Source organism: Brienomyrus brachyistius, chromosome 4 (assembly GCF_023856365.1).
Source record: "Brienomyrus brachyistius isolate T26 chromosome 4, BBRACH_0.4, whole genome shotgun sequence".
Lineage (NCBI taxonomy): Eukaryota > Metazoa > Chordata > Actinopteri > Osteoglossiformes > Mormyridae > Brienomyrus > Brienomyrus brachyistius.
This window is the reverse complement of record NC_064536.1, coordinates 4590809-4612955: the sequence shown is the minus strand read 5'-3', so window position 1 is coordinate 4612955 and position 22147 is coordinate 4590809. Positions and strand designations below refer to the sequence as shown.

The following is a 22147-nucleotide window of genomic DNA, read 5'->3' as shown; positions in this document are numbered from 1 at the left end:
CCATCAGAAGCTCAAGCTGCTTTTGCTAACAAAGAGTCTGTGCAGAAGGAGGTGAGAGCCACTCTCTCCCAGAAGGCCTCTCTGAGCTGTGAAGTGTCTGAGATCCATACCGAAGTGAAATGGTACAAAGACGGGAAGATGTTGAGCTCCAGTAGAAAGATGCACATGGAGGTTAAAGGCAAGAGCCGGCAGCTGGTTCTGGACAGTGTGGAGAAGACTGACGCTGGAGAATACATCTGTGAAGCTGGAGGAGAGAAACTGGCCTTCAAAATACAGGTGGCAGGTATGGAGGAGCCATCAACTTTATTATCCTTGTTGAAGGATTTTTGTCATCAAATGCTTGGATTTCTTCTACCAAATTAAACGGATGTTTTAACATTTGTCACAATACTCATTGATGTGTGTCTGTCTTGGTGAATATGTTGCCATTTGCCCATCTGTGACTGCTGTCTATATAACTTGCTGTTTTGTCTTTTGTTTGTTGTATTCAATTGGTTTGAAGTCCAGTGATGTCTATATATGGTCATCTTGGATTCATTGTGCTTTAACTCTCATCATGGTGTAGGATCACACATGCACATACGACAGAGCTTAGATTCCAGGTGGCCTGAGAGATGGCCTACCCTGGTATGAGAGGTACTCACTGGCCTAGGCACACAAGGGGGGTTAGTGACCCCACTTTTATACCTTGGCAGCGAGTACCTCTCATACCAGGCTAGACCTTGTCTCAGACCACCTGGAATCTAAGCTCTGTAGTATGTGCATGTATGATCCTACAATGGTTTTGATTTTTGAAACAATAATTGTTTGTGTTTGTCTATGTGATGGTGAAACTTGTCATTGTCTCTCTGGAATTAGTGCCATATAAGCTCTTGTTTTTGTCCGTTGTTAGACGAACGTAATTGTTCCAGGCAATGGTAACCTTCATATTTACACTGTCACCGTGAGTATGTAATAGAGGTTCCTCTGAGACTGCAGTCCCGCTTCCATGTCAAGTTCAGAGCTATATCTGCTGTGGTCCTGTTCAGATTCTGTTTTCCCAGAGCAGCAGGTCTGACGTTCCTTCATGCCCATTCCAACATTTGTTTCCCTCAGAAAAGCAGGCTGCATTCGCCAATAAGGAGTCTGTGCAGAAGGAGGTGAGAGCCACTCTCTCACAGAAGGCCTCTCTGAGCTGTGAAGTGTCTGACATCCAGACCGAAGTGAAATGGTACAAAGATGGGAAGATGTTGAGCTCCAGTAGGAAGATGCACATGGAGGCTAAAGGCAAGAGCCGGCAGCTGGTTCTGGACAGTGTGGAGAAGACTGACGCTGGAGAATACATCTGTGAAGCTGGAGGAGAGAAACTGGCCTTCAAAATACAGGTGGCAGGTATGTAATAGGTATTGACTTCATTCACCTTGTTTGTTAGTTTTGTGTGAGTTTTTAGCTGGTTCTCATGAAGTTACAGTGGAGACTTTGATTTTATGGCTGAAAAGGAAAACAAATAGAAAACTTCGGGACTCTTGTTCAGAGAGATTGAATCTATTTTGACAAAAATGAATGCTTTATTCTTATATTTCGATCTTTACTTGTGAAGTTTGTACATCCTCCCCATGTAGGATGGGTTCCTGCGGGTACGCCTGTTTTCCTCTGCAGTCCACAGGCGTGCAGTTAGGCTAACTGGTATCTCTACATTAACTGTAATGTATTATTGTCTGTTGTTGGTGTATGGAGTACAACATAAAGCATTTTATGTGGACCTCCGTGTCTCTGTCATTCTCTGTCATGAATAGAAAGTGTTGCCAAATTCCAGAAGAAAGCAGCGATAACGGAAACAGTAATGGTACAGGAGAGCGAGAGTATCATTCTGACCACAGAGCTGATGTCTGAGAATGCCGGTGTCAGGTGGTTCAGGGATGGCGTGGAACTGAAGGATGGTATCAAGTATGAGATCAAGAAGGATGGCCTTACTCGTACCCTTATTGTGAAGACCACCGAGCTGAAAGACAGCGGAACCTACTCCTGCCAAACAGCGGAGGATAAACTGGAATTCAAGGTTCTGGTTAAAGGTTAGTTTTTCTTTTCTAAGCTTTGTCACGTTAAATAGACTAAGCAGACAGGAAAAGTCTAGTGGTTGGCGACGAAATATCATTGAAGTCTTGAATTCACAGATAAAATTTAATTACAACTCTGCCTCATTCATGTATGTTATTACCATGGTGAGAAAACAAAATGAAAGTACCATCACTGAAATTAGATGATATTTAATGGTAGAAGCTAAATGGTCTGAATAGGATTCTGTATCCAAGAATGCTGTATACCAGTAATTCAGGAGAGGATTACACATAAATTCTTTAGTATTTTCCGGTAAATGTACAGTCTGCAATCTGTATTGTATTGTCAATATTCTGTACACATTGTTTAATGGGTCTTAGGACTAATTTGTCATACTTTTCTTCTTAATTGATTTTTTCCCTGTGGTTTTAGAGCCTCCTTTGAAGTTCGTTGTGCCACTTGAACCGATGGCCGTAGAGCTTGGTGGCACCTTGATCATGGCCTGTGAGCTGAATCGGGTCAAAGGTGACGTGGTCTGGCGCCGGAATGGCATTGAGATTAAACCAAGCAGCAAGAACCACATCACCACTGATGGCGTGAGGCGGGTCCTGACCATGACGACTGTTGCCAAAGAAGATGAGGGCGAGTACAGCTGCGAGTCCAAAGACGACAAGACTTCTGCTAAGATGACCACTACAGGTTAGTAGGGCACTAAAACCATTGAATGTTTTTGGCAATAGCCATACTCTACAAGGCAGGGAGAGGTTGGAATGCTACTTACGCATGAAGTTATGATTTTTACATTGGGGATAAAAGGAAATTAATAAGCCAAGAAAATTTGAAAGACACGAGAATTTGTTGATGGTTTTGTATACTTTTATTCAGAAGCTCAGGTTCAGAAAATACAAATCCAAGCAAAAATGTCGTCCAACCAGTTTAGTTGATTGAGTATAAAGAGTCATAGTCACAGAGTACTCAGCTGGTTGGTTAGTCTGGAGTTGTACTATCTGAATTTGAACTTTTCACCTCTGCATTTATTCTGTATTGTTTCATATTAATTACACTGTTCTTGCGTACCCAAAAATGCTGCTTTTCTACTAGGAACGATGGCAGAGTTTTCTGGGTGACATTTATTGTATTAAAAATGTATTAAATCTAATATATGATGAAGAGGATTTGTGCTCTTCTGCAGCACCTAAGCTGGTGCGATTCACAGCCAAGCTGAACAACGTGGCAGCAATGGAAGGCAGAGACGCCACGTTTAAATGTAGCGTGACTCCTGCCGATGTCACCGTGAAGTGGTTCCGCGATGGAATACCTGTCCTCTCGGGGCCCAAATTCAAGATCACGCATGAGGGGACCAGCCACACCCTGACTGTCACTAACATAAGCAAAGAGGATGCAGGGGAGATAACAGCAGATGCTGAGGGCAAAGTCTCTAAGGCCAACCTCCAAGTGCAGCGTGAGTATTTCATAGTGTGCCTTTGAGGGAACTGTGTGTCCATTTATCAGTCAATTCACATTTAGTGTATTTTATTTAATAATCCACATTATTTCGCAGTAGTATGAAATGCCTATAATCAAAATGGCTTAAAATGTTGGTAATTACTGAAGGCCAGTTTAGTGCCCAGGTAAGAGACTAACATTTGTGATTCCTTTGGCAGGCATCCCGGTGACCTTCAAGAAGAAGTTGGAGAACCTCACTGTGGAGGAGGAGGAGGAAGCCAAGTTGGAGGTGGAGATTAGCAGGCCGTCCCCTGAGGTCAAATGGATGAAGAATGGTGTGATTCTGCAGCCTGGGCCCAACGTGGAGATCTGTGTTGACGGAAGCAAGCAGACCCTCGTCCTGAAGAAGGTCACTCAGGGCGACCGGGGCTACTACTCCTGTGAGACGTTGGATGACAAGACACAGGCTAAACTCACTGTGGAGAGTAAGTCAGCCTTCCTGTACTGAAGTATCTTCCACAAGGTCTTGGTCTTCGCTGCCATTACTGCCTATCTGAGAGTGTTCCTTCCTCCTGCAGTGAGGAAGATCAAGGTGGTGAAGGGGCTGGAGGACCTGAAGGCCAACGAGAAGGAGACGGTGACACTGGAGGTGGAGTTAAATCATGCCAACGTAGAGGGTTCGTGGACCAAGGGTGGGATTCGGGTGAGAGCAGGAACCAGCTGCCACTTCACCGTCCTGGGCAAGAAGCACACGCTCACATTGTCCCAGCTCAAGAAGGAGGATGCAGGAATGATATCTTTCCAGGCCGAGGGGGCCCACACTTCCTGCAGGCTTACTGTCACAGGTATTACCTCAAACACCACATGTTATTCACACAAGACTGTTTCTTTATCTCCATGGATATCATTACTGTTACTCTGTCTTAATATTACTGTGAGATTCATACTCAAGTATTTATTGTAATATTGGTCTAAATCCTTGGAAGATAATGTATCACATATTTATAATGTATGCAGGTGTGCCTAAATTTCTAAGATTATCTTTTGCATTGTAACATTATGTGTTTTGTGTGAAAATGTTTGGGAACGCTTTACATTAACTGAACCTTTATAATGCTTTTATAATGCATTCATAGACCATTCAGTGCACCCTCCTGATGCATTTATAATGCATTCATAGAACATATGGTACATGCTGTAGTATACACTAATGTATACTATAAACTATGAAGCTGTTAAGGGATGTTAGGATTTTAAGGTATACTTACATGATGCTTGTTAATGTTCTATGAATTCTTTATGAAGATTGTACTTAATGAATAGTGTTACCAAATGTTTTAAGAAAAAAATGCTAATTAAATGAGTGAGCTTATATTTGAAATATGACACACTGATGTCCTGGGCTTCTGCAGAACCTCCGGTAAAAATTACAAAAACACTTCAAGACATCAAGGTTCCCGAGAAGGAGAAGGTTATATTTGAGTGTGAGATCTCCAGAGCCAATGCAGATGTGAAATGGTTCAAGGTGGGCCAGTATCACTTGCCATAAAATCTGTCCACCAGATGGACCTTATATGCTGCATGAATTCTTTTTAAAATAATCCAGTCATGCTGTGAAACTGCTGGTCAATTTTGCTTTTCATTTGTCGCTTTTATACTTGGGCTGGGCGAAAATCATGATCATGTGACAGGAGTGAAAGGAATGGTGACTTTATTTGGTAGTTGGGAGATGAGATGGTTTTATACTGGGAGGGGAAATGAAAGCAAAGGACCTTGGAAAGCATGAAAGGACAGGGACTAAACAGGCCTGCATGTTTTAGGGTCATTTGCATGTGGTCCCTAATGGAAAGATCTCTTACCTTCAGGATGCGGCCGAACTTAAGCCAGGGAAGAAGTTTGGCATCATCTCACAGGGTTGCAAGAGAAGTCTCCAGATACACAAGTGTGCCTACGAGGACCAAGGCTTGTATGTTTGTGACGTGACTGATGACAAAACCGCAGCCAAGCTCACTGTGCACGGTGTGTTATTCGCAAATTCATTCTTCCTGCAACATGACTATCTTAATCTATCCATCTTCTAACTACTTATCTTAGTCAGGGCTGCAGGGGTCTGGAGCCTGTCCTAAGGCAGCTGGGGTACACCGTGGGTAGGATGCTAGGTCATTACGGGGCACACACACAGACACACTTAACCTTCAAAGACAGAGCTAAGATGGGACTTGAACCCCAAGTTGTAAGGCAACAATTGTTAGGGTCAATTGGGATATTATGCAAAAGGTTTTATAACATTATGATTATAATGTTGTGCTGTACTTGACCTCGGATCAAGCGGGAGATGATGGATGGATGTTTGGATGATCAAGGTTTCTGGTAAAACTTGACTTGGGGAGGCACATGTAATGTTGTAGTGCACTCTTCTTTAATATATCGATTACCCAGAAACTGTGTGTTAGTTACATACTCATCCCATGTTCATTCATCGTTAATCCTAGCGGTTGATGTGTTTCATGAGGTTTGTACTTGAGTGGTGACTCAGTTACTAAGTTACTTGTGCCTCCACTAGTAAAGTGTTACCCTGCTTTATTCTCAAGATTTTACCTCACTATAACCAATACGGCATCTTTTCTATTGGCCTCTTGTACTGCAGCTCGTGATATCAAGATAGTGAAGAAACTCGAGGACACCGAGGTAATGGAAAAGGACAGTGCAACCTTTATGTGTGAGATCTCCCATGACGAGGTGGATTGTCAGTGGTACAAAAACGACACCAAGATCAAGGCTGGCGACAATATCAAGTTGAGACAAGAGGGTGAGTCAGTTTGAGTACTTCAGCAAGCCTGACTTCTGATTAGGATTTATGAAGCTTCTCCCTAGGATGCTACATTTAAGTACACTGTGAAGGAGTATCGCAATAATATTAGCTTTGCTTCATTTTTTGTTATTGCCACAGGTCAAACCTATGTGTTGTTATTCAAGTCTGTGAGTCCAGAGGATGTAGGTGAGATTAAGTTCACAGCAGAAAAAGCTTGCTCAACAGCGAAACTGAAAGTTAAAGGTGAGCAAAGTTTTCTTGTGCGTATCCCTTAGCATTTTATTGCAGTAGCCTTATGAATTTTGAATATTAAAAACATCTTTTGATTTTCAGAAGCTTTAAATTCCGCTGTATTTATGCAAAATTCATGTTGTATGCTTATAATGGTATATGGTCAATGTTCAAAGTATCAACGTTCCTGAGTGAGTCTTTGGAAGACTTTGATCTGTAGTTGTTTTCCTGGAAATAGTCATCGTTGTTGACCCTGTAGTTGTTTTTATGGTGAGCATGTCAGACCATTAACAGTATGAACCTATGGAGCTCATAGTATCTAGTGACGTGGAAGCTCTTAGAAATCCTTCTGCATCAAGGGGAACAGGAGAATGGTTCCACATCACTGGAGCAACAAAACTGTGAGAAAATAGGAAGAGAGATTATAAAACAAAATCATCACTAGGTACAGCAGGAGGAGAAGATGAATCAAAACACTGAACCCTGAGATGCTCTGAGGTACCGCTGAGGTTCTGAGACTCAGCCGGATAGCTCTGTGAAGTGGAACTCTGCTGTGGAGCCTTGCCATTATGTCCAGTCTAACATTCAACGAAGTCAAGAATGGGCAAATATGACCTGGAGCTTTTGGGAAGTTCTAGCTTGCCAAGAAGCAATGAACAACAAACACAGGGAAATAGATGATGGCAATGGAGTAGATGTGAAGTTAGCCTTTCAAAATTTGCCTGTGCAGTTATGTATTTCTATGGATCTTCTTGGGGAGATAAGTCGATAACACACGGAATTCATTGGAATGACAGGAACATATTACAGTGGATCAAGGAAAGACTCTCAGTTCTTTGAAATTATCAGCTTTGCTGCATTCATTGTAACAGCTATGTGAACTGACTCGTTCATGCTATTTCCTGCCATTGCAGAGCTGCCGGTAAAGTTTGTGAAGAAACTCAAGGATAAGATTGCCATGTACAAACATCGTGCCCACTTAGAATGTCACGTCTCTCGAGCTAATGCCAGGGTTACGTGGTACAAGAATAAGGTGGAGATCCAGCCTGGTAGGAAGTATGAAATCGTCAGCGAGAACGTCTACAGGAAGCTCACCATTAACGACGTGGACTCTGAGGACGAGGACACCTACATCTGCGATGCAGTTGATGATAACACGTCTTGCAAGCTGTTAGTAGAAGGTAATGAGTAGCAGTATTGAGATGGCTCTGTAATTCAGAGCATACAAGCAAAAGACCTTGGAAATATCCACCAAAATAATTCTATGGTACAATCCTGCAAAGAAAACCAGCACTTCTCTGCCAATCCCCTGGTTATTTAGTTTTAGTTTTTCATAGCGACATAAATGTAAATGGAGTTAATCTATATTATTTTGCATTTTTCTTCAGATGATTTGAAACAATTGAATCATTATAAATTGAAATCCAATTAAATTTAAACCAATAAAATGAAGCCACCTGCAGTTAAGCCATCTGGTGGCCTTTGCGTGTAATTGAAATGGTGATTAAAGGTTTGTCGCTGGTTTCCACCCACGCCCGGTCCTACCAGAGCAAGCCATCAGCATCGTGCGGGAGCTGAGCGCGGTCGAGGTAACAGAGCCTGGACTGGCGCGATTTGAAGTTGAGATCAGCGTGGATGCAGTTAAGGCGCCCAAGTGGCTGCTGAGCGGTGAGCCGCTTAAGGTAGACAGCGACGTGCAGATCGAGCAGGATGGAAGAATACACCGGCTTACCTTCAAGAAGACTACACCTACAATGTCGGGACCAGTGCAGTTCACAGCTGGAAAGAGCAAATCAGTGGCTCAGCTTACTGTGAAAGGTAAGCCTGGCAGTCATTTGTCATCATGGAGCGTCGTTACGTTTGGATCTGTCACGTTTACGGTTGGATTCTCTGGTAGGAGACTTTCCGGCTTAATAAGACAGTGGACATTCCTGATGAAGAAAGTAAATGGATTTGAAGAGCAATGGCAATAGATTTTATTCAGATAGCAGGTAGAAGTTGTAGGAGATGAGCATCAGGTGGGAACTGTTGGGACACCAGCCTTTGGAGTTTCACAGCAAAAAGAAAATTAATTTCAGGTTTATTTGTCTAGCGCACTTTAACTACATTATATTGTCTCAAAGCGCTTCAGATTATCCCTGCCCAGAGCTCCCAGTGAGCAAGTCAGAGGCGACAGTGGCAAGGAAAAACTCCTTAGAAGGAAGAAGCTTTGGGAGGGACCTAGACTCAAAGGGGAAGCCCAAACCTCCAGGGGCCGGCAGATGAAGTCAAATGAGCAAAATGATGAAATCCTAATTTTTGGCTAAAAATAAAAATGAATTGAATAATCTCAAAACATTCAAATTTTTTTCCCTTTCAACCATTTCTGTGAGACATTTGCATGCAGTTTGTACTGTATTGTGGTTTTGGAAACTTTGCACCCATACAGTATTGTTGCAGTTTCTTAATGAATTTTATTTCGAAGCGTGTTTCGGTTATGGTGCGTGTGGTTCAGTGCCTGAAGACTCTATGCTTGTGGTCAGGAGGTCACCAGTATTTGGGTCCCTGAGCAAGGCCAGTAACCTTTAGTGTAGTTTGGGGAGTCCTGGCCTCACTTTCAATTGTACTTCAAGTTTGATAAAACCATCTGATAAATAAATTGTAACTTTTAAGATGATACAGGTAGCAAATATTTATTAGAGAAAAAGGGGCAAGACTTATTTGTACAGAAGTATGTAATTTTCTAAAAATATATATTTTATAATTTTATGTTTTCGTCCTGGGGTGGCATGGTGTGCAGTGGTTAGCACTGTTGCCTCACACCTCTGGGACCCGGGTTCGAGTCTCCGCCTGGGTCACATGTGTGTGGAGTTTGCATGTTCTCCCCATGTCGTCGTGGGGTTTCCTCTGGCTACTCCGGTTTCCCCCACAGTCCAAAAACATGCTGAGGCAAATTGGAGTTGCTAAATTGCCCGTAGGTGTGCATGTGAGAGTGAATGGTGTGTGAGTGTGCCCTGCGATGGGCTGGCCCCCATCCTGGGTTGTTCCCTGCCTCGTGCCCATTGCTTCCGGGATAGGCTCCGGACCCCCCGCGACCCAGTATGATAAGCGGTTTGGAAAATGGATGGATGGATGTTTTCATCCTTGTGCATGAAAAACATTCATTTATTTTTCCATATTTATTGTGCTTCCTTGATTAGAGCGCCCCCTGGAGATTGCACTGCCCATGAAAAATGCCACAGCCAAGGAGAAAGAGTCTGTCACCCTTACCTGCAAGTTCTCTGCCCCACCCAAGGAAGTCTGCTGGTTTAAAGGCCAGATTCTCCTGGAGGCTTCTAAGAAGTACAGGATGAGGCAAGACACAGCCCGTGTGGAACTCATCATTATGGACCTGGTGGGTGGAGACTCTGGAGAGTACCGCTGCCAGGCTGGGCCAGCGGAGACCAAGGCGACCCTCACAGTGGAAGGTCAGAGGTTTGGATATTTGCATGGGTTACCATCCTTAAGTTCACACTCCAGTGTTGCTGAGCCCTTCTCCTCGACCGGGATGTCCTGCAGCCCCTACAGATTTTGCAGCACACTTTTTCTCGGCCTTAGATCCTGATGCCATGCATAGTGATTTTTCTGTCCTAATGAATTATGTACACTTGTTGTTATTGACTCAGACAGTTTTAAAGCTGCACTTGAAACGATCACCAAGAAACCAAATAGACTAAAATGGGTGTAATCAACCTTAGTAAGTTTGTTATTTTTGACATGTTCAATCAAAAAAACATAAATTATGAAAACCTAGATTGTGAAACACAGAATAGCTGGTGTTTTTCCATATTGTCAATTGCAATTTTTTGTCAGTAGAAGTTAAAAAAGTTAAAATAACTTCAATATCTCAGGTTCCCCCCCATTGTGGATTCTCAAGTTCCTTTTTCTCCTTGTTATGGTTCACTTAAAACTATGAGTGTATCTACAAATTATAGCCTTTCCCCTGTAACCATAGAGAGGAAAGTGAAGATCACCAAGCACCTGCAAGATGTCCAGGTGGATGAAGATGGTGATGCTACCTTCACCTGTGAGTTGAACTACACCGACGAGGAGTTGCAGTGGCTGCTCAATGACAGGGCGCTCTGCTCCAATGATGTCAACGAAATCCAACACGTGGGAAAAGCACACACCCTCACTTTGAGGCGCCTGGCACCAGAAGATGGGGGCACCATTACCATAAAGGTCAGGGAGATCAAAGAATCTGCCTCCCTCAAGGTCAAAGGTGAGAATCATCAATGATGGATCCAGCTGCTGGTCCTTTACTAATGACGCCATAGCCTGGAATAAAGTGGAGCACTTGAGACTTGAGTAATAAGTGATTCTATTGGGACATGTGAGTTCTGTTAAAAGCCAAGTTTTTTCGGTCATCTTAAAGGCCACTGGGAATATATTTTGCTTCCCTGTGTTGGAATCCTACAGTTTTACTGCAGTCGCGTCAATACATACATCAGTATAAATTGATCGAAGAATGTTGGCTACTCCTTGAGGATTTCCTATATGATGCCGTCAATATTATTATTCATTCCCCCAGAGAAGCGTGCAGTGTTCCTCAAATCCCTGGATGACGTGATGGGGGAGGACCAAGGCACGGTTACTCTGGAATGTGAGGCCTCAAAGTCACGAGTCTCTCCCGTCTGGAGAAAGGATGGTGTAGTCCTGGCTGCAAGTGACAAGTACGAGCTCTTGCATACAGGAAAGGCTTTGGGTCTTAAAATTCATGACCTCACACAGGAAGACACCGGAGAGTACACCTGTGACCTTGGCACAGACCTGGCCAAGTCGAAGGTCACGGTACAGGGTATGTATTTAGTAACCTGAGTACAGGAAGCACAAAAACCCGAAAAGTATTCAATAAATCCCAGAATTTCTCCCTGGGATCAATTAAGTTAAGATTAACTTAAAAAACTTTAAAGAATTATTTGAATGCACACTTCAGATGTTGCAGTGAACTGTCCATGTTGATTGTTCCTCCGATGACTCGGTTGAAGGGCACTCATTTTTCTCCTTGGGTTACCTGCAGACTTGACCATCGGCATCACCAAACGACTGAAGTCAATGGAGGTCAAGGCGGGTGAAAACTGTAGCTTTGAGTGTATCTTATCACGGGAAAGCACTGACCAATGCTCCTGGACAGTGAATGGAAAACCCGTGACTCATGGCGGTCGCTACCAAATCTCTAGTAAGGGCCGCAAGTACACGTTGACTATTAAGGGAGTGACTGAGGCTGAAGCAGGGGATGTCATCTTCGCCATCAAAGGCCTCAGTTCCTCAACTACATTATCTGTGAAGGGTAAGCTGTCTCTCTTCTGCTCTTCTTCTTGATGTAATTAGTGCCATGTCTGAGTTTCTCAATTTTCTCCCACAGGGAAAGCCATTGTTGTGACCAAACAGCTACAGAACCTCAGTGTTGCTCCGGGTGAGGATGTTGAGCTTAGCTGTGAGACCACCCGGCCAGGGGTCAATATCAAATGGTCCAAGGATGGAAAGGCTATAAGGAAGGGGCAGAAGTATGACATCACCCAGATGGAAGCCGTTGCCAAACTGGTGATCCGTGGAGCCACAGCTAAGGATTCTGGGGAGTATGCATGCGAGATCGATGGTGCCACTACAACAGCCAAGCTGGAAGTCAAAGGCAAGATAGAGGGTCTCCGTAATGCTGTATTTCTATGTACGCTGAAAGCGTACAGTACTCATATTTTCTGGATTTGTGTGGGAAAGCTTTTACAAACTATGCCCTTGTCATCATATTTATCTGTCAGGAGGGGTCAAATCTACTCTTTTTAAATCCTGCCTCTAGAAAGGGACCATATCTTTATAAGGGAGCTGCAGGACATCCAGGCCGAGGAGAAGGGCTCAGCGACGCTGGAGTGTGAAACCAAGTGGCCTGCAAGCAAGGTGACCTGGCGGAAGGGAGTGACAGAGCTGAAGGCGGGCGGCAGGTACGAGATGAGGCAGCTGGGGAACGTCCTCGCCCTCAGCATCCGGGGACTGCAGAAGAGTGACGGTGACACCTACTACTGTGACGTGGGCTCTGCCCAGACCAGGGCGCGAGTTGTGGTGCAAGGTAAGACCTGAGTGTTCCATGGCTTGGTCGGCACTGAGAGCTGACTTAAAGGTCAGAAGTTAGTGCAGTGATTGGTATCTGGACCTTGGGATATGGTGCCTGGTTTGAAATCCAAGATGACTTGAAGCTGTAGAATGTTCAAGAAATGTACCGCCCAACAATTTAACATCAATGTTACAGTAAGAATGTTGTCTGCCAAATGAAAAACGTCATATAACATTAGCTAGACTTCTGGGAATGTTCCCTTAGGCTGAGATAGTATGTGTCTGGCCTCTTGACTGTTGCTCATGTTTTTCTTACTGTAGTATAAATTACTAGTTGATTCATTATCGCTGGTTTTATGCATGTCTGTTGTGGAGTTTCTTCAGAAAAAGGGCTGTACAACAGATCAGGTTTATGTACATTTGAAGCTATTTTTGAACCAGTTGCATGGCTGTGTTTCTGCTGTTAAATATGTATTCTTGATCTACACACAGTCATCTTGTTTGCTCAGTTCTTGTTTAGAAGATTCTGCAATTCTGCCTTTGCTGTTTTCTCTTGTTTCATGTTTTGTCTTCAGCTGGTTGGTGTGGTATGATGACCTTTGTCTGGTATTGTGTTGGTTGATAGTGGTGGTCCCAGTTCCCAGTCAGTTGGATGCTGGGAAGGGAGAATTTTCTGCGATTCCCTTACCTCTTGCAATATCTGCAGTTTGTCATGCATGTTGCTCTTTTGTTGAATTCCTTTTGGTTTCGACTGTTTTGACATGGATAGTATTCTTCTAACCATGAAAGAAATCCAGTCCGTTGAATCTTGTCAGGTCATCGGTATGCATTCCAATGTTTATGTTGCATCCAGGTCAGAAAGTGCAAATCACGGAGGAACCGGCAGATGTTGAGTGTTTCGAGGGGGACGTGGCCGCATTTACGTGTCGCATTAGCCCTGGCGATTATGTCGGCGTGCAGTGGTACCTCGACAAAACTCCCCTGCACAATAATGACCACAATGAAATCCAAGCCTTTCCTGGTGGGTACCATACCCTTACTGTGAAGAAGCTGACACGAAAAGACTCGGGCACCATCTCTGTAGAGGCGGGGGATAAGACTGCTTATGCCTCATTGATGGTCAAAGGTAACCATATCTTTCATCGCCTAGTATTCCAGTGCTTTGTTGTCCTGCCCTCATCATCATGAAAGTTCTGCCAGGAATCATTCATTTTATGCTCTCTTTGATTCTTTTTTTGCACTGGAATTAATACCTTCTGGACCTTCTTGCACCCTGTGGATAGTCGCAGAGCGCCACACCATTCTGTAGCGTCATAAGACACTGATCTATCTTTGTTTCATCCTTGGTGTCCACGATGTCTATGAATACATATTGTGGAGCTCTAAATGCTCCATCGCTTCTGCTTTTGTGTTGGAATTTTTGTATTATTCATATCATAATTATTTAAAATCTGCTCCCCTTTGGCTGATTATAAGCACACATATTTTGGCTGATTTAAACAGTTACAGAGTGTAATATTGCAGATTCTGTTTTAGAACTGGCTTGACCATTGGTACCTATGAAACATGCAAAGAGACTGGGAAGTTTTCTGAGAAGGAGTGGAGGGACATGAGCGTGACCTGGAATTACAAAGAAGAGCATTGTCTGGTTTGTGTTTTTTAGAGAGGCCTACAGTGATTCTTAAAGGACTGGAGGACTATGAGGCCACGGAGGGTGAGGACTTGGTGCTGTCGTGCTTGATCTCTAAGAGTTGTGATGTCCAGTGGTACAAGGATGGATGCTTGATCCGGGACTCCAGCAAGTGGGCTGTGAGTCACTCTGACAAGGAGGCCATGCTGACGGTTAGGAGGCTGGAGGAGAAGGACACAGGGGTTTATGAGTGTGAGGCAGGGCTGGCCACCACCAGAGCCCAGGTGACAGTGAAGGGTAAGGGAAGACTCTCTTTCAAAACCACATCATGGAGCTCAGTCACCTCTCTCTTTCGTGTATTTCTTTTCTCCTCTCCTCTTACACTGCAATCCCCTTTTCTGTCTTCTTTTTCTAACCCAGCAAATTTTTGCCGTTATACTTCCAGCGGTATTGGTACTCTAGAGCAACGCACTCCTCAGGAATCCAAACGGTCCACATTTTTGCTCCCTCCCAGCACCCGAAACACCTTTAGCAGGTATTCGATGTTCATGATTGGTTTGGAGCTGGGAGAGAACGAAAAATCGGACTGTCTGGGGATCCCAGAAGACTGGTTGAGAAACATTGCTCAAGAGCACTATACAATTTCTGCATCCCTGCAATACATCCAGTACTTCCGACTGAAGGTCCCCTGTTTGTCCATGGCCTGATTTCAGGATCTGCGGCATCCAAATCAGCCATCTTTTCTAGGAGAGAACGGCAAATCATCTTTTTGTTACCTATAGATTTTTTTACGTGCGTGTGTCGCTTTTTTGCTTGCCATTAGTTCGTTATTTTCTTGCATTTTATCACCAAGTAGAACGATTAGGGTTTCAATTAATTGTCCGTGAAAGATGATCTCCTCAGCATGTCATATCATTTTGTCTGTTGACTACGTGTTATATAACATGTCTGTCTCTGTCTGATACCTACCTAGTTTTGACTAATGAAGGAATATAAGTACTATAATATTACCGTAAGTTGTATTACATACATAAAAGGACAGATTCCGTGTGCCTCACCGCTCTGGAGACCAGGGTTGGAGTCTCCGCCCTGGTTCCATGCGTGTGGAGTTCAGCCTGTCCTGGGTTGTTCCCTGATTTGCGCCAGTAGCTTCTGGGATAGGATCCGGAGCACCGTGACCCTGAATAGGACATGCGAGTATAGAAAATCTTTGAAAATCAAGATTTTGAGATAAAATTCCCAGACATCGTCCGTGAAGCAGCTGTGCTTCCCACCATCACCTTTGGGAAATGTTGCTGCATTCGATTCTGCACAGTAAAATGGTGCTTATTGATTTTAGCTGCGGCTGCCGACTTTAAGGAAAGGCTGAAGGACGTGGAGGCCAAGGAAAGCGAGAGCGTCACCCTGCACTGTGAGCTCTCTAGATCTGGAGCCCCCGTTGAGTGGAGGAAGGGTGGAGTGGTGCTGAAGCCGGGAGACAAGTTCCTGATGAAGCAGAAGGACTGCTCCGTTGAGCTGAAGATCAGTGATGTTAGGCCTGAAGACAGTGGGGAATACTGCTGCCAGTGTGGGGACAGACGGACCACGGCTAACGTCCAGGTCAATGGTAGGATGTCACCACTGTGTGCATCACATTATTTTTGTTTCTCCTGGGTGAACTTTTTTTCTGTGAACTTGGTATACTTGTTCACATGTAATTGACTAACCAAAAAGTGGACTATGAGTATTGAGCAGGACTAAGCAACCCTGATTCTAGAATGCCGGTATCCATCCTACCTAATGAGTGACTATCTACCTGAGATCAGGTGAGGTTTTCCTGAGTCCAGGTAGGATGGAAAACCTGCTGGATATTGGCACTCGGGGATCAGGGTTGCCTGCCCCTGATATTGAGTGTCTCTGGCTGTGTACATTGTCTTGTTTTGTGTTAGTTTCCTCATCAGCGTTAAACTCCTTCTAACTGGTTATTAACTCTGTTAATTACAGCTTTGAGCATAAGCATTGGATTTTCTGTAATTGATAGAGGTTTCGCGTCCGGTTTACTTTTCATCGTCATTTTCACTGATGTCTGAAACATCTCCAGCACTTCCCGTAACGTTTAAAGAGCAGCTGAGGGATCAGACTGCCAACGAGGGCAGCGGTGTTACATTGCGGTGTGAGCTCTCCAAACCTGGGTCTACAGTGGAGTGGAGGAAGGGGAAGGATGTGCTCAAGTCAGGAGACAAGTTCCATATGAAGCAGAAAGAGGCCAGTGCTGAGCTGAAGATCACTGACCTGGCACTTGTGGATGCAGGAGACTACAGCTGCGTATGTGGAAGCCAAGTGACTTCAGCACACCTCACAGTCAACGGTAGGAGGAATGCTTGGTTTTACAAAGCAACTGGAACCTATTTGCACTTTAATAAACGTTTGTTCGGTGAATAGATCACTAGAAAAGGAATACACATGGAAAAATGATTATGTATAGTTTCCTGTCGATATGCTGGTATGGTTCTCTGATTGAAGAGTTAAAGAGAGATGAACAGCTGAATGATATTTTGATATGAGGAACAAAAATAGGTCAACATAATAAATCTCCAAGGTGGAATTATGGAGAAGGAGGCAGCGGCCCCTGGTGGAATTGCAAAGAATGATCAAAGGCACGTTTTGTGGTAATTTGAAAATGGTTTTGATTCTTTATCTTTTCCCGTGTTGATCTCATGACCCCAGTTTTTGCAGCCCTGCTCTTTACTGACTCTGCTGTAAACTTGGAGCTGCGACATTCTCTCTGCCTACTTCTGCTTCGGAGTCGTTATTTTCATTTCTGTGGATCTAGTTCACTGATCATTCACATTTGCAATGCTTGTTGTATTTCACACTTCATGGAACCCCAGAACTTCCCATCACCTTCAAACGCGAGCTGAAGGACCAGGAGGCCGACGAGGGCGGCAGCGTTACCCTGCGCTGTGAGCTCTCTAAAGCCGGAGCCCCGGTTGAGTGGAGGAAAGCATCAGAGCCACTGAGGTCTGGAGGAAAAATCCACATAGATCAGAAGGACACCTGTGCTGAGCTGAAGATCAGTGATCTGACACCTGAGGATGCAGGAAACTACAGCTGCCACACTAGGGACAAACACAGCACGTGTAAAGTCCAAGTCAACGGTAGGAAAAAGGACTTGCGCACTGTATGTCTCATTTTTTACCACTTTGAGACAACTGACATCAGTGTTGTTCATCTCGTTACTTCGCGTGCACTTCTGTTTGTTCAGCGCCATCTTAGTCACACGACATCCTTTCACATTGTTCTCCTGCTTACGATGTCTCAAGATGTGCAATATAATTGAAGATATTAATATCAGGGGCGGCATGGTGACGTCATGGTTCGCGCTGTTGCCTCACAGCTCAGGGACCAGGGTCTGAGTCTCCACCGTGCTTCCATGTGTCTGGAGTTTGCATGTTAAGCCAGTGTCAACGTGGGGTTTCCTTGGGCTACTCCAGTTTCTCCCCCCTACCCCACAATCCAGAAACATGTTGAGATTAATTGGAGTGACCAAATTGCCCACAGGTGTGAATGGTGTGTGACTGAGCCCTGGGATGAGTTGGTGCCCCATCCTGGGTTGTTCCCTGTCTTGTGCCTATAACCTCTGGATCCAACCCTGAATAGGACAAATGGCTACAGAAGATGGATAGATGGATGGGTGGATATTAAGATCAAGTTTGGTGTATCTCTAACCTTCCTACTTGAATAGTTTCGTTTTGCTTTATTCCAAAGTCCAAGACAAGCATTACCATAAAGATTTTTTGAAAAAGCGTTTATGAACCTACTCTTCATTTACAAAAACAATGGATTCATAGTACTTGTTGCATTTAAATGAAATGGTGATATTCTTCTGGTTGACTGGCCCTTAGAAGACTCTGTTATTCTTGTTGCATCAGTTTGTTTGTTTTTCTTCTCCCAAACTTGGGAGCCTAATTCAATATCTGGTTTGTTAGCTCTTCCCATCACCTTCAAACGTGAGCTGAAGGACCAGGAGGCCGATGAGGGCGGCAGCGTTACCCTGCGCTGTGAGCTCTCTAAAGCCGGAGCCCCGGTTGAGTGGAGGAAGGCATCAGAGCCACTAAGGTCTGGAGGAAAAATCCACATAGATCAGAAGGACACCTGTGCTGAGCTGAAGATCAGTGATCTGACACCTGAGGATGCAGGAAACTACAGCTGCCACACTAGGGACAAACACAGCACGTGTAAAGTCCAAGTCAACGGTAGGACAATCACCTGGGTTTTACATTTCCTGATGTCTGGAGTTGACACCACCTCATCACCTCATGCCTCATATTGTCTCATATTCAGTGAACTTTATGGAGACGGGTTCCCGATGTGGGAGAGATTTCATCATTGTGCGGATTTTATTACACATTCTGAGTTATCCGTTGTGTTGCATTATAAATAATTTATGAATAATTATATTTTGTTATATTTCCCTCCTATGCGTAGCAAATTTTTTTCTCTTTGTTATGCCTGACTGCAGTTCATGGTATGCAGTCTTTGTAGGTTGTCTTGCCCAGGAAGGAGAGCTGTAGCTGTAATGTATCTGGGAACCTAAGTTGAAACTGATTTCTTTTATGATATATTCATCTTTGAGACTCCTGCTTGCCTTCCAAGCACCTTCAAGGGGATATCATTCACCGAGGCAACAAACTTAGGAATTTTATTACTTAAAAAGGCTATTTCTGGGACTTTGCTTGCCTCTGTTTTCTGCATATCAGCTGTTAACAGTTTCTTAATTACATGCAAAAGAAAAGTCTGGAATTGAAAACCTTCTTTATATTCCTTTGGGCTTCCAGCTCTTCCAGTTATTTTTAAATGTGAGCTTAAGGACCAGGAGGCAGAAGAAGGTGGCAGTGTCAGCCTGCGCTGTGAGATCTCCAAACCTGGAGCTCCAGTGGAGTGGAGGAAAGGTGGTTTGGTGTTGCAACCCAGTGACAAGTATGAAATAAAGCAAATTGGAGCCATGGTGGAACTTGTGGTCCACCATCTGAAGATGGACGACATGGGTGACTACGTTTGTGACATAGGGGAGAAAACCAGCGTGGCCTCAGTCAAAGTCAATGGTAGGAAACTGTCTACATCCCAACAGTCATTTCATCCTAGTGCAGTTTCTGTTCTCAGAAACATGTTCACGCTCTGAAGATTTTCATGGATTCTCTTCTAAACATACAATTCAAAGACATTAAACTTGGATTCCATGTAGGTTCCCCTGATCCTCTCATCATTCTTTTTGTGGCTTTACTGCTGTACTTTTTCCAGCATATCACTTTTAAGAAAATGACTTGTGTATGTTATGGATATGCCTGTGGCATTTCCAGTTAGTCAGTGGAGCAATTTTGTGATTCGTGATTCTGTGCTCATCGCGAACTGAATAGTTTTTAAGCATGTGAGACTGCTGGGGCCTGTTCCATGAAGCAGGATTTCTTGCTTAGCTGGATGATTTATCAGATTTATGGTAGTCTGGGGGTCTGTGCTAAATGAAAGTGAATGAAGATAAAGTCCATTTAAACTGGGATACCTTAAATCCCACAGGTTCTCCAGCTAAGCAAGACATCCTGCTTTGTGATACAGATCCCTTGTTGTTCGTCATGTAACAAACTGAGTTGTGTGTCTCAACCCATGTCCCTTTTACAGCTAAGCTGCATTCAAAATAATGTCCGTTTTGTAGCAGAAATTTTGTATTCTACTTCTAACCACCAAGAAATGGGAGCATTATCAAGTAATTTCCGTTAATGGAAGTGGTAGCTATGCATGATCGGTTTCATTCTGTTCTCTTGTCTTTTATTTTTATGCGTACTATCTGTAGAAATATTTGTAGAAGTAACCCTTGACTGAAATCTTATTTGCATTTCATTATAAAGGTGTTTCATTGTACGAATAATGTGTTTTAGGTATATTAGAAAAATGGCTGATTTTTTTTTTATATATATCTTCCGTTAAATGGCAGCCCTCCCAGTTGTATTCACACAAGAGCTGAAGAATCAGGAGGTTGAGGAAGGGGGTAGCATTGTCCTCCGCTGTGAGCTATCGAAGGCCTGGGCCCCAGTGGAATGGAGGAAAGGAGGGGTGGATCTCTGCCCCTGCTCCAAGTATGAAATGAGCCAAGATGGCCGCCATGTCCAGTTAGTCATCCACTGTGTAGATCCAGAGGACTCTGGGGATTACACATGCGATGCAGGGAATCGGCAAAGTACAGCCAAGCTGACAGTGAAGGGTAGGCCAAAACATTTTCAATCATCTTTCAATGGGCATGTTTTCAGTTGAATTATCCTTTAAAGAAACTAGAATGATGTGTATGGGAAGTTGCACCAAACTACATTTAGGCTACTAATATGGTGAATGTGATTGAGGCTGATGAATATGGAGAAAAGTCATGTTTTCTTGGTCATGTGGAGGGTGCTTTTAGAAAGTGGAAAAAAGTGCCCTTGGCGTGCATCACGCTCTCCACAGCATTGCCGGTGTTCTTCCGAACACCACTGGAGAACGTGGAGGGGGAGGTGGGCGCTAGTGCCAACCTTCGCTGTGAGGTCACCAAGCCTGGCGCTGAGGTGCACTGGATGCGTGCGGGCCAGCCCCTCGAGTCCAGTGGGAAGTACCAGGTGAAGCAGGAGGGTGTCGTGGTGGAGCTGGTCGTCTACAACCTGCAGGTGGCAGACTCTGGAGAATACACCTGCGACACTGGGGACCACACCACGTCGGCCAGGCTGTCCGTGCAGGGTAGGGGGGCGGGGGGTCAACGAATGACTCTTGCCAAGAATCACCTATCAGCATCTCATCCGAATGATTCTGTTCCTTTTCTACTCACTCTGGCACTCTTACCCCTTCTCCATTGTTTCATTGGCCGGTGAACCCGCCTGTGTTCATGCTGAGCATTGTGGGTGAAGTGGCTTCTTTTCTGTTATGTCATTGAATTCTGCTTGTCACCCTGACGAGGAGATGACGTGGCAGCCATCAGTGTGCAAACTCTTACTTTCTACATGGCATTTCATGAAGCCACACCATCCATTTTCATCCCAGTGGGGGAATCTCTTGTTCCTCTTCTTTCCATCAAATCTTTATCTGCTTATTTTTTGTGTTTCCCCTCATTTTTGGATCTTGGGACTGGAATGTTTGAATGCTTGTCATGTATTCTTGCTTTTTGATTTAAAATAGCAAACTGTACTCTGATCTATGGAAGGTTCTTGCACCAACTGAAATTCCCAGCTTTGATCTGTAAGATAGGAGAACATGTGTGTGTGTGTGTGTCTGTGTACACAGTCCCCTGTCTTACTCTGGGTGTCTAACGGACTTTTCAAAACAGAGCTGGAGGTCACCATAGTTCAGGGCTTAGAGGACCGCATGGTGCGTGAGGAAGACGACGTGCGGTTTGAGTGCCACATCTCCCATGACAACGCTCCTCAGGTCCAGTGGATGCTGCAGGGCGTACCACTGCAAAATAATGAGATGAACTTGATCGAGGTGGAGGGCAAAGTGCACACCCTTACTCTCCGCAATGTCACCCAAGAAGATTCGGGCACCATTGCGTTTGCCATGGGCGCCCACACGTCTTCTGCTCAGCTGATGGTCACAGGTGAGGTGGCACTGTGACAGCCATCAAAATCTTGTCTGTTTGGTGCCACCTGAACTTTGAAGGCTTAAAAATATCCCCGGTCAAAGGTCCTTGGTTTGGGCCTTTGATTATTGAGAAAATAGTCCCACGTATTTTTTAATGCTTGAAAATCTTCTTTTTGGGCCTTGTACTTTACTTACTCTTATGTCCATCAACTGGCAGTGACTAGGGGTGGGTCATTTGTCACCCCCCAGTGTTAGGGTTTTCTGTCCTGTTGCTTCAGATGTTTTTTTTCCCCATTTTATGATTTTTTTGACTTCATGACACTAAAGAGGAAGCCTCCTTCATTCTTCAT

General features: G+C 44.2%; 2 protein-coding genes across 51 annotated transcripts in view; both read left to right on the top strand.

Annotated features, from left to right (window-relative positions):
- Nucleotides 1-22147, top strand: part of LOC125740851 (obscurin-like) — a 96760-nt gene that overhangs the window by 26497 nt on the left and 48116 nt on the right. For 31 of the 50 annotated variants that reach the window (XM_049012583.1, XM_049012606.1, XM_049012589.1 and 28 more), the window contains 27 exons: nt 8-283; nt 1096-1371; nt 1776-2051; nt 2470-2736; nt 3230-3499; nt 3702-3968; nt 4062-4328; nt 4896-5008; nt 5349-5502; nt 6131-6292; nt 6434-6538; nt 7441-7707; nt 8075-8344; nt 9706-9972; nt 10500-10766; nt 11076-11342; nt 11565-11834; nt 11910-12176; nt 12342-12608; nt 13446-13718; nt 14256-14519; nt 15562-15828; nt 16303-16569; nt 17093-17359; nt 18191-18457; nt 19040-19306; nt 20191-20457. In XM_049012583.1, the coding sequence (XP_048868540.1) occupies nt 8-283; nt 1096-1371; nt 1776-2051; nt 2470-2736; nt 3230-3499; nt 3702-3968; nt 4062-4328; nt 4896-5008; nt 5349-5502; nt 6131-6292; nt 6434-6538; nt 7441-7707; nt 8075-8344; nt 9706-9972; nt 10500-10766; nt 11076-11342; nt 11565-11834; nt 11910-12176; nt 12342-12608; nt 13446-13718; nt 14256-14519; nt 15562-15828; nt 16303-16569; nt 17093-17359; nt 18191-18457; nt 19040-19306; nt 20191-20457 (6714 nt within the window). The remainder of the gene's footprint in view (nt 1-7; nt 284-1095; nt 1372-1775; nt 2052-2469; nt 2737-3229; nt 3500-3701; nt 3969-4061; nt 4329-4895; nt 5009-5348; nt 5503-6130; nt 6293-6433; nt 6539-7440; nt 7708-8074; nt 8345-9705; nt 9973-10499; nt 10767-11075; nt 11343-11564; nt 11835-11909; nt 12177-12341; nt 12609-13445; nt 13719-14255; nt 14520-15561; nt 15829-16302; nt 16570-17092; nt 17360-18190; nt 18458-19039; nt 19307-20190; nt 20458-22147) is intronic. The other 19 variants (XM_049012616.1, XM_049012613.1, XM_049012610.1 and 16 more) reach the window with 10 other exon arrangements.
- LOC125740856 (obscurin-like) lies at nt 20470-22145 on the top strand. The gene is made up of 2 exons (XM_049012619.1): nt 20470-20960; nt 21544-22145. Exons 1-2 carry the CDS (start codon nt 20576-20578, stop codon nt 21828-21830), a joined length of 672 nt encoding a protein of 223 aa, XP_048868576.1. The 5' UTR covers nt 20470-20575; the 3' UTR covers nt 21831-22145.

Coding starts and splice junctions, on each gene's coding strand:
- LOC125740856 (XM_049012619.1), top strand. CDS start 20,576: ATGGTGAATGTGATTGAGGCTGATGAATATGGAGAAAAGTCATGTTTT. Junction 20,961..21,543: donor GGCCAGGCTGTCCGTGCAGG/GTAGGGGGGCGG, acceptor TTTTCAAAACAG/AGCTGGAGGTCACCATAGTT.